Source organism: Ranitomeya imitator, chromosome 4, assembly GCF_032444005.1.
Source record: "Ranitomeya imitator isolate aRanImi1 chromosome 4, aRanImi1.pri, whole genome shotgun sequence".
Taxonomy (NCBI): domain Eukaryota; kingdom Metazoa; phylum Chordata; class Amphibia; order Anura; family Dendrobatidae; genus Ranitomeya; species Ranitomeya imitator.
Window position 1 is genome coordinate 531,271,838 of NC_091285.1, and position 12,160 is coordinate 531,283,997.

General features: G+C 48.1%; 1 protein-coding gene across 1 annotated transcript; it reads right to left on the bottom strand.

Moving 5' to 3' along the window:
- Positions 1 to 5,190: 5,190 nt before the first annotated feature.
- On the bottom strand, positions 5,191 to 11,173 carry TLNRD1 (talin rod domain containing 1). The gene has a single exon (XM_069766194.1). It carries the CDS (start codon positions 10,940 to 10,942, stop codon positions 9,878 to 9,880), a length of 1,065 nt encoding a protein of 354 aa, XP_069622295.1. The 5' UTR covers positions 10,943 to 11,173; the 3' UTR covers positions 5,191 to 9,877.
- Positions 11,174 to 12,160: the final 987 nt, after the last annotated feature.

A 12,160-nucleotide genomic window follows, 5' to 3' on the forward strand; every position in this document is an offset into this window, starting at 1 on the left:
CACGTCACCGCCGGCCCCCGGCTCGAGCGCTGATTGGCCAATCAGCTCGAGTGCTGATTGGCCCAGCAGCTCGGGCTGTAATTGGCTGCCCCAGCCCCACGTCACCGCTGTTTCCCTGCTGATTGGCACAGCGTTCCCTGCAGCACAGGCCTTCCGCACCCACAGCCGCACCGCAGAGGAAAACGTCCAGCATTTAAAAACCAAGTAGGGAAACATGTACTGTATAGGGTATGGGGCTGTGTGCAGTGGGATACGGAACTGTTATGGGGTATGGGGCTGTGTGCAGTGGGATACGGCACTGTTATGGTATGCAGGCAGAGGGTATACGGCAATTACCGTACAGTACCGTACTGTAGTGTGTTACTGTTACCGTACTTTGATTTGTTGTCTGCTTTCCAGTTGAACGGTGTAACGTTAAGTACTGTACTGAATTTGAAAATTGTCATTTTTTTTTCCGGCTAATGTAAGACCTCCCCCTAAAGTAAGACAGGGTGGGACTTTTTGGGGTAAAATTAATGTAAGACAGGGTCTTACTTTCGGGGAAACACGGTATCAAAAATTTGAGAAAAATGTTAAAAAATTAGCAGTTTTCAAACTTTGAATGATTATCCCTTTAATCCAGATGGTCATACCACAGCAAACCATTAATAAATAACATTTCCCACATGTCGGCTTTACATCAGCACCATTTGTAAAATGTTCTTTTATTTTGTTAGCATTTGAGGAGGTTTAAAAATGAAGCAGCAATTTTCCATTTTTTCAAGGAAATTTACAACATTTATTATTTTAGGGAACTATCGATGTTTGAATTGACTTTAGGGGTCTCATATATTGGGAAACCCCGAAAAGTGATACTATTTTAAAAACAGCACCCCCTGACATATTGAAAACTGCGGGCAGATAGTTTATTAACTCTTCAGGTGCTTTACAGGAATTATTGCAAAGTGGCATGACAGAAATGAAAATGTGTATTTTTACCACCTAAATCTCGGTAACTTCTGAACAGGTTACAACAGCCGGCAGACTCTAAGGCCGCTATTTGGTCGTGAATTGCCATCGCAAACATCAGGACCACAAAATCATGATCTGAGGGCACCAATTGGGATAAAGAAGAAGCCCCCACACTCTGTTAACCATTTATAATGATGTAGTCACTATTGACAGCAGCATCTAAGGGGTTAAACAGATATGTACGGTGCAAACACTGATCATGGCTGATGCAGCAAGTTGTCAGCTATAGTGTACAGCTGACAGCTACTGGATTGTCACCAGTATGGGGATACTATTCTCTTATATCTCAGGTCAGTTAAAAGACGTATTGGCGGTCATTAAGGGGTTAAACACCTCCTCTGACAGGTAGTGTCATCGTGTCTCCAGCGTACCATAATGAAATCATCTCTAAACCCCTAAGACCATTATATGTCCATCCAGATCTGCTCTTCTGTGCAGGGCTGCTCACAAAATTCACAATTTTCAAATGTGCTCTTCATATCTGCTAGAACTGGAGCTAATGCACCAAGCGGACAGCCGCAAGCCACAATTCATGGGACCACGAGCCACATGTGGCTCCCAAGCTACAGGTTGGGGAGCCCTGGCCTAAAGGCTCAGGGCACCGTTACAATTTACATACCGAGCATTTTGTCATCTGTTGATTAGCAGCGCTGAAGCAAGCCCATACTCACTTATGCGGCTCTGCAGCTACGCTCCGTCTTATTGCTGGCTCTATTCCACAGTACAATCTGAGTGGTGGCCACAGACAGGAGCCGGCATTGACACTATGTGTGCACAGCAGCTGTATGTGCAGAACAGCACTTGTTTAAAGGTACCGTCACACTAGACGATATCGCTAGCGATCCGTGACGTTGCAGCGTCCTCGCTAGCGATATCGTCCAGTGTGACAGGCAGCAGCGATCAGGCCCCTGCTGGGAGATCGCTGGTCGGGGAAGAAAGTCCAGAACTTTATTTGGTCGCTGGACTCCCCGCAGACATCGCTGAATCGGCGTGTGTGACACCGATTCAGCGATGTCTTCACTGGTAACCAGGGTAAACATCGGGTAACTAAGCGCAGGGCCGCGCTTAGTAACCCGATGTTTACCCTGGTTACCATCCTAAAAGTTAAAAAAAACAGTACATACTTACCTACAGCCGTCTGTCCTCCAGCGCTGTGCTCTGCACTCCTCCTGTACTGGCTGTGAGCGTCGGTCAGCAGGAAAGCAGAGCGGTGACGTCACCGCTCTGCTTTCCGGCCGCTGTGCTCACACAGACAGTACAGGAGGAGTGCAGAGCAGAGCGCCGGGGACAGACGGCTGTAGGTAAGTATGTACTGTTTGTTTTTTTTACTTTTAGGATGGTAACCAGGGTAAACATCGGGTTACTAAGCGCGGCCCTGCGCTTAGTTACCCGATGTTTACCCTGGTTACCGGCATCGTTGGTCGCTGGAGAGCGGTCTGTGTGACAGCTCTCCAGCGACCAAACAGCGACGCTGCAGCGATCCGGATCGTTGTCGGTATCGCTGCAGCGTTGCTAAGTGTGACGGTACCTTAAGTGTTGTCAATCAAGAGATGATTATGCTCAATAGGCAAACCGAAAGGGTGCAATGGCGCACTGAGCCCTTGGAGATGGCTATTCCAACAGTATTTTACCTCAGTATCTGTAAGCCAAAACCAGGAGTGGGTGATAAATGCAGAAGTGGTGACGTGTTTCTATTATACTTTTCCTGACTGTTCCACTTCTGATTTTCACTCATAAATATGGAGGTAAACTACTGACCGTGTGAACATGGCCTCATGTGGGCAGTGTTACCACCCACTCACCGGTCGTCGTACATTTTCCTGTGACAGCGGCGTGCTGTACATCCACGGGACCCCTGGCCTCATCAATAACAAACATTACCATGGACCATTTTAAAGGCAGGGATTTATCAGGTGAGTCATTAGAGGACCTGTCACCAACCTACCAGGTTATTAAAATACACAGCACCATTATTGTCAGGTGGACGTCAGCACTACAGATATAATATTGAGATATATTCAGGAGCAGGCACGGAGAGAAGAGGCCCCAGTGCAACAATATGTGGGCCCAATAGCTCATGAAAATGCACAATTCCACCTGCTTTGGAGATAGATGCCCCCCTTACCTCTTGGGCCCACGTGGCTGCATAGATTGCACCAATGGTATGACCGCCACTAGGTGTATGTGTGTACATATAGAGAAATCTTTCCATCTATCTATAGGCATGTTAGGAAATGTGGTTAAAAGGTTTAAGACTGAAACAGTTTGCTATTTCAGAGTTTCTATATCTTTTAGTCATGTTGCTGAAGTACAATTATCAGCAATTCATAAGTTTTTAAACTTTCATGGACAACCATCAAGTTTATATAAAGACACAATATTTACAGTGTTGGCCTTTATATTTCAAGACATCTGCAATTCGCCCTGACATGCTGGATATCAGTTTCAGGGCCATATCCAGACTGATGATATCCCATTGTTACCTAATGAGTGCTCGGAGTTTGTCAAAATTTTAGGATTGACCGCAGGTTCCTAACAGGATGGAGATCTGGGGAGTTTCCTGCCATGGACACAAAACTTCTGTTTTCTCCACTGAGTCACTTAATTAACCGGATCTCTTTTGCTTTGTGATCTGATTCTCCATCAAGCTGGAAAAAAGCAGGGTAAACCGCTGAAGCCTTAAAAAAAAGGGTCAACATTGTAACGATTGAGTCCTTACAAAAATTTGATATATTGCCAATAAAAGTTTTAAAACTTACAAAATGCTGAGAAACTTCTGGCTAAAAGATCCAAACAACAAAAATGGCAAAACATTGCGAAAGCCAAAATTTGTGTTGGTCTCAATTGTATATGATATGTGGATATAACAGACTCCACAAACCCAACATATGGACTGATACACCTATACACATTATTTATGGAGACTTTCTCCTGCGATCACAGTCTCGTGTTCCCTGAATACACGCAGTGCATGTTTGCTGCGTCCATAGCACTGCCTTCTACTGAATGCAGGTAAAGGTACCTTCACACATAACGATTTCGTTAACAATATCGTTGCAACGTCACGCTTTGTGACGTAGCAACGATCCCGCTAACGATCTCGTTATGTGTGACAGCGACCAACGATCAGGCCCCTGCTGGGAGATCGTTGGGGAATGATCAGGACCTTTTTTTGGTCGCTGATCACCCGCTGTCATCGCTGGATCGGCGTGTGTGACGCCGATCCAGCGATGTGTTCACTTGTAACCAGGGTAAATATCAGGTTACTAAGCGCAGGGCAGCGCATAGTGACCCGATATTTACCCTGGTTACCATTGTAAAAGTAAAAAAAAAAAACAAAAAACAACACACTACATACTCACATTCCGATGTCTGTCACGTCCCCCGGCATCAGCTTCCCTGCACTGACTGTCAGCGCCGGCTGTAAAGCAGAGCACAGTGGTGACGTCACCGCTGTGCTCTGCTTTACGGCCGGTGCTGACACAGTCAGTGCGGGAAGCTGACGGCGGGGGACGTGACAGATATCGGAATGTGAGTATGTAGTGTTTTGTTTTTTTACAATGGTAACCAGGGTAAATATCGGGTTACTAAGCGCGGCCCTGCACTTACTAACCCGATGTTTACCCTGGTTACCCGGGGACTTCGGCATCGTTGAAGACAGTTTCAACTATGCCGAAGTCTTTCCCCTGATCGTTGGTCGCTGGAGAGAGCTGTCTGTGTGACAGCTCCCCAGCGACCACACAACGACTTACCAACTATCACGGCCAGGTCGTATCGCTGGTCGTGATCGTTGGTAAGTCGTTTAGTGTAACGGTACCTTAAGTCCGCATGTGTTCACTGAACCGTGCAGATTTACCGCATTCAATACACTTCTATAGATGTAATTGCTGTTGCGAAATGGACGTCAGTGACCGCGAGAGATCTGCAGGTGACTATGCACGCATAATGGAGATGGGATTTCAGAAGTCGCTGGCCGCTGCGGGTCTAATGCCACATAAATACCCAGCAAACGCACAGCAGTTCCTGATCGTTGGCACATAGCCTGACGTCTCCTTAGGGTATCACCTACACAAGTCTTATTCTAACTTGTATTTTAAACACTGAAGGATTCATTCAAAGTTTCAGAAACTTTTTTTTTTTTATTAATGGGTGAAATAAATACTCAAGATACATGCAAGGTAAAAACTGACATAAAAATGACAATCATTTTATTAGAGTGTACATTCAGGAAACACGCTCACTGTAACCCACCCCCAACAGTAAGTCAGCACATGGGGAGAGGGAGGTGGCCTTTACCGCTCTCTGCACCCTTTACATTCTCCATTCACACTCCACTTGCAGGATTTTAAAAAAAGGGAGCTACATCCAGCAGCTAGAAGCCATACAAAATGTCAAACTATAAGTGAGGTAACCCTTTATTTCCTGCCGATCATACACAGCAACATTCGGGTGGGAAACATGGAAGACACTAGCCCAAAAACCGCACCCAGCACGGATTTTAAAGCCTTGATAATGCCACTTTTGTGCCAGGACTTGTAGGAAACGGGACTTAGTGCTGAAACGGAAAATTAAAAAGAAAAGCAACTTAAAAATCCACACTCTGGTAATAGAAAGGAGCGACCAATGACAAGTATCAGCTTCATAGGTGAAGAATGGGGTTACTTCATTTCACAGGGCAGATAATCGGCCACTAAAACTTTACAATTACCTCTATACAAGAGAAAACTTGTGCTCCTGTACTTATAGGGGGGTTTATGCTGGACTGTTCATATAACAGAGCACCACATAGGCTAGAACTTAGGAACAAGTATGGGGCGCCATGATGCAGCTTTCACACTTGCTTAAAAGGAACATTCCCATCTCAGACATGTGAGGTCCATAAAATTGGCCAGAAATGTCCGATCTGCAGATGGGGACCGGCACCTATTTCAGCTGTAAAAAGAAAGGTTTTCCATCACGCATACACAACTTTCTTCGTTCACTTCTATGGAAGTTTAAAAAATAAAATGAGAAAATGTTTGTAATCAGAAATCCTCTTTAAAGAATTCACACTAGCTTTAGCACTAGTGCACAATTTGTGTAGTTCCACAGCTGCACTGTACGCCACAAAGTGGCACATACGACCCAGGTAACAATTGGCGTAGTACACCATGTAATGCATACCACGAGACTTTTCCAATATTCGTTCCAAAAAGGTGTAGAAAAATATTAAACAGTACTTAATGTTGGCAAATTGTAATGCTACACCTACATCTCCTAACAGCTTTTAGTTACAAGCACATGCTAGGAGCAGTAGTATAACATCTGGACAGATTATAGACCACCGCTTCATATTAAAGGGGTTCCCCAGTGAATGAGTAACATGCAGTGTGGAAAATAAGTGTTTGATACACTGCAGACTTTGCAAGTTTTCCCACCTACAAAGAATGGAGAGGTCTGTAATTTTTATTGTAGGTACACTTCAACTGTGAGACAGAATCTAAAAATAAAGAAATATCACATTGTATGATTTTTAAATAATTAAATTGCATCAAGTATTTGATAATCAAACAACCAGCAAGAATTCTGGCTCTCACAGACCTGTTAGTTTTTCTTTAACAAGCCCTCCTACTCTGCACTCATTACCTGTATCAATGGCACCAGTTTGAACTCATTTCCTGTATAATTAAAGGGAACCTGTCACCTGAATTTGGCGGGACTGGTTTTGGGTCATATGGGCGGAGTTTTCGGGTGTTTGATTCACCCTTTCCTTACCCGCTGGCTGCATGCTGGCTGCAACATTGGATTGAAGTTCATTCTCTGTCCTCTGTAGTACACGCCTGCACAAGGCAAGATTGACAGAGTCCCTTTAAAAATAAAACGACACCTGTTCACACAATCAATTGCACTCCAACTTTACCATGACCAAGAAGCTGTTTGAAAAGCAACAAGTACAAAATTGTGGACCTGCCCAAGGCTGGGATGGGCTACAGGACAATAGACAAGCAGCTTGGTGAGAAGGCAACAACTGTTGGCACAATTATTAGAAAAGGGAAGAAACACAATATCACTGTGAATCTTCCTCGGTCAGGGGGCTCCATGCAAGATCTCACCTTGTGGGGTAAGGATGATTCTGAGAAAGGTCAGGAATCAGCCCAGAACTACACGGGAGGACCTGGTCAATGACCAGAAGAAAGCTGGGACCACAGTCTCACATATTACCATTAGTAACACACTACGCAGTCATGGATTAAAATCCTGCAGGGCAAACAAGGTCCCCCTCCCCTGCTCATGCCAGCACATGTCCAGACCCGCATGAAGTTTGCAAATGACCATCTGTATGATCCAGGGGAGGAATGGGAGAAGGTCATGTGGTCAGATGAGACCAAAACAGAACTTTTTGGTATCAACTCCATTCGCAGCGTTTGGAGGAAAAAGGATGATTATAACCTCAAGAACACAGTCCCAAACGTGAAGCATGGTGGGGGAAACCTCATACTTTGGGGGTGCTTTTCAGCAAAGGGGACAGGATGACTGCACTGTACTGGAGGATGGAAGGGGTCAGGTATTGTGAGATTTTGGCAAACTTCCCTCCCTCAGTAAGAGCATTGAAGATCGGTCATAGCGGGGTCTTCCAGCATAACAATGACCCAAAAAACACAGCCAGGGCAGCTAAGGAGTGGCTCCATAAGAAGCATTTCAAGGTCTTGGAATGGCCTAGCCAGTCTCCAGACCTGAACCCAATAGAAAATCTTTGGAGGGAGCTGAAACTCAATGTTGCCTAATGATGGCCCCCGAAACTTGAAAGTTCTGGAAAACATCTGTGTGGAGGAGTGGGCCAAAATCCCTGCTGCACTGTGTGCAAACGTGGTCAAGAACTACAGGAAACGTCTGACCTCTGTAATTGCAAACAGGTTTCTGTACCAGATATTAAGATCTGTTTTTCTACTATATCAAATACTTATGATTTTTACATAACTAATTTGAATTTTAGTGCATATGTGATTCTGTTTTTTTATTTGTAGATTCTGTCTCTCACAGTTGAAATGTACCTACGATAAAAGTTACAGACCCCTACATTCTTTGTAGATGGGAAAACTTGCAAAGACGGCAGTGTATCAAATACTTTCCCCACGGTAGGTGACAACTTATTAATCAGTAATTGCTGACAGCAGTGACCAGCACAGATCATGGGAACTTTTAGGCTATGTGCACACGTTCAGGATTTCTTGCAGAAAATTCCGGACATTTTCTGCAAGAAATCCGCAAGAAAACCGCATGCGTTTTTGCCGCGTTTTTTTCCGGACACTTCCCAATGCATTTTGGAGTGGGAAATCCGCAAAAAAAAAAAAAAAAAAAAGCACGGAAAATTAATGAACATGCTGCGTTTTTTGCCGCGTTGCGTTTTTTTCGCGGAAAAAAACGCATCATGTGCACAAAACATGCGGAATTCATTCTAAATGATGGAATGCTTATTGTATGCGGGTTTTTTTGCGGTTTTATAGCGTTTTTAGCGGTAAAAACCCGCGAAAAAACCGCAACGTGTGCACACGGCCTTATACCCGAACGCTCGACCACTGCTCGAATAACTTCCTATGAGGCTGCCCTAAGCGGTTACTGGTAGCATCATAGAGAACGAGTGGAACAGTGGGACAAGTGCTCTGATGCTCTATTCAAATGGGGATAAAAGATCCCTATTCTACCAATCAGTGCGGACAACCACCGATCAATAAGTTATCAATGGAGAACTCCTTTAAATAAACATGCAGTGCTCCGGTATGTTAACTCTTTAAAAAAAATCCTATTATAAAAAGCATACCCCAAGGCTTCACATATTTGCAGGCACTGTAATGTTATTACTTTCCTACAGAGTCCAACATACTGAAGATTGCCTTCCCCAAGAACAGAAAAGCAATCCTGCAGAGAATTACTACTCCCATCATCAATTAGGAATCGTGTGATTTCAGATGAAACATTTTCACAAAAGTCCAAATGAATAGAATATACGGCACTGTAACCAGGAGATTTTTAATAAGAATGACACTAACATTCGTTCGCTTGTCCAAAAATATAGTGTCACTAGACTCTGGGAACAAAATGGACCTCTCGTGTGGGCTCGGCTTACACACTGCATATCATGAAATGATCGACAAGTGCCAACTGTGTAAATGCCCAAGATGGCAGACTATGAATTATTTCTTTAAGAAAAGGTGGCTATAGACTTCTTGTCTATATATACCCACACTAGCCCCTTGCCCAACACTTGATATCGAGGTGGAATGTTACATGTTAACAAGGCAACTGGTCGTCTTTAAAAACAATGGACAGAGTGAAGATCTCGAAGACTGGACCGAAGTCTTCTGGCCAGGGCAAGTTTTGCTGCTTACTAAGGGGGTGTTCACAGTTTTCAGAGCAGAAAGTCCAAACAACAAGTTTTTATTGGATAGTCTGCTGTAAAAACTAAAAAAAAAAACTAAAAAAAAAAAAAAAAAACAGAGCTCCCGCTCCATGTGAGCTGGGCACCAGCTACATATATTACTATGCAAGAATGCCCTTAGTGCATAAGGTAAGCTCTGTGTCTAGCACATGTAAAGCAAACCAGGCACTGCCCATAAGAGTGCCAGGCCGAGAGGTCTGCCATAGGAATGTGCAAACCAGCCTTCTACATGTAAGGCTTTCATGACAGGACAGGTGGCACAACACCCTCATAGCCGTGTTGGCACCCATTACCCTCCACCCACAACAGCTTTCACTACCAATGTGTTCAATATCTAGCACCTGAAGCCTGTACCAGCCTGAACATGGGCACTTCACACACCGCAGGCCAATAGTGGGGAGATACGTAGTTACCATGGACTACTCTTTGGTAAGTGAACGAAGGGCATATTTAGGGCGATTTCACAGAATTGGAGTGCACTGGCGGAAGAGTTCTAGGAGACGAGCGCTCCCTCAGGGCCTGAGATAACAGGTTGCAGCCGTCCGACACGGCACAAGCCGAGCTCCGCAGCCTGTCCTTGTAGTCCGTCATCTTGCTGCTGCTGTCCGAGTGCTGGGTTATATCCCTGAGGCATTGGGTCAGGAGCACGCTGGCAGACACCACACTCATGGCACCTCCTAGGATGGCAGTCTGCACCGCTTTGCCCTCCGTGTTCAGAACGGCAGCTTTGCCCAAGAACTGAGGCTCAGTGGCGAAACCCACCAAGGCATGGACCGCCTGTACCAGGGGGCCACTGAAGAGGGCACAGCGGTTTCTGGAGAGCTCACTCGGGGACGTCTTCACCTCCTTGATGCAGGCCAGTAAGGCGGTGGCACTGGTACTCATACACTTCACCCCAAGTTTAAATTGTTCCTTTGCAAATTTATCCCTGGACTTCTCGCTGGCCGCCACGCTGGCATCGGTGAGGGTCTTGAGGTTGGTGGACAAGTTCTGGGAGACTTCCAGCAGGAGCTGGGGGGTGAGGTCCTGCAGGGGCACGGTCCGCAGGGTGGCACAGCTCTGCTCCACCTCATGTCGGCAGCGGGTCACCTTGTAGCGGTCCACCAAGCCTGGCAGCGCGGACTGGGCCCCGGGCACCTCCACCGCTGCCAGGTAAGCTGCATGGGCAGACAGCTCGATGAGAGACACCACCAGGTCGCCCATTTCCTGCAGGCTCTCGCCCACCTCGGAGAAGCGGCCCATGTTGAGCTGGCTCTGGACGTCGTGGGTGAGGATGGACAGCCCCTTGGTGCGGGCAATGACGGTGTCTCGGCACTTCTCGAAGGCCTCCCCCAGCTGGGCACAGCTCTCCGTGCGGACGGGCCGGGGCTCGCTGGACAGCAGGAGCAGGTCCGCCACCAGCTGCATCTTGGCCTTGCACTGCTCGCACACACTCAGCAGCTTCTTGCGGGGCTGGGAGCCGCCTAGGCCAGACGGCAGAGAAGACCGGGCGGACCCGGAGCCGCCGCTAGCCATCCCGCCGGGAGCAGCGTCTCATACCTCGGCCAGCTGTACCCCGCGACCTCCTCCGCCGCATCATCCCATGGGTGGTGGCGGGCACAGCCCGGAGGAGGCGGCAATGTTCACACCAGGTGGCGGCTCTGTGCCTCCCGCATGTCGGGATCAGCAGGGTCCTCGGTGCCGGAGAGTCAGTACAGAGGAGACCCGCCCAAAAGCTGCTCTGTCTCCCGGCCCGGATAAGGAACGTGGGACGGCGCCGCCCTGTGACGTCACCCGAACACCACCAGCGGGGTGCAGAGCGCGGCGACACCTACAGGCTGCACGGGACATGGCAGGCTAAATATAGCGACAGCGCGTGGAATCCCAATCTCCAGCAACTGGCACTGGTCACGTGATGTGTAGCAGGAAACACTGAAGCGAAGCAGCCACGAGCCTGACCCCCGAGTCCGCAGGGCGACCGGAGCCAGCACGGGACTATGTCCACATGGCGACAAGGGTCAGCGCGGGACTGTGCTCACATAGCGACAAGGGCCAGCACGGGACTGTGTCCACAGGGCGACCAGGGCCAGCACGGGACTATGTCCACAGGGCGACCAGGGCCAGCACGGGACTATGTCCACAGGGCGACCAGCACGGGACTATGTCCACATGGCGACCAGGGCCAGCACGGGACTGTGTCCACATGGCGACTAGGGCCAGCACGGGACTGTGTCCACATGGCGACCGGAGCCAGCGCGGGACTATGTCCACATGGCGACCAGGGCCAGCACGGGACTATGTCCGCATGGCGACCAGGGCCAGCGCGGGACTGTGGCCACAGGGCGACCGGAGCCAGCACGGGACTATGTCCACATGGCGACTAGGGCCAGCACGGGACTATGTCCGCATGGCGACCAGGGCCAGCGCGGGACTGTGGCCACAGGGCGACCGGAGCCAGCACGGGACTATGTCCACATGGCGACCAGGGCCAGCACGGGACTATGTCCACAGGGCGACCAGGGCCAGCACGGGACTGTGCTCACATAGCGACAAGGGCCAGCACGGGACTGTGGCCACAGGGCGACCGGAGCTAGCACGGGACTATGTCCACATGGCGACCAGGGCCAGCACGGGACTGTGTCCACATGGCGACCAGGGCCAGCGCGGGACTGTGCTCACATAGCGACAAGGGCCAGCACGGGACTGTGTCCACATGGCGACCAGGGCCAGCACGGGACTATGTTCACAGGGTGA

What these genes read in the sequence shown, in the direction of transcription:
- TLNRD1 (XM_069766194.1), bottom strand. Translation starts at nt 10,942, where the DNA reads ATGGCTAGCGGCGGCTCCGGGTCCGCCCGGTCTTCTCTGCCGTCTGGC.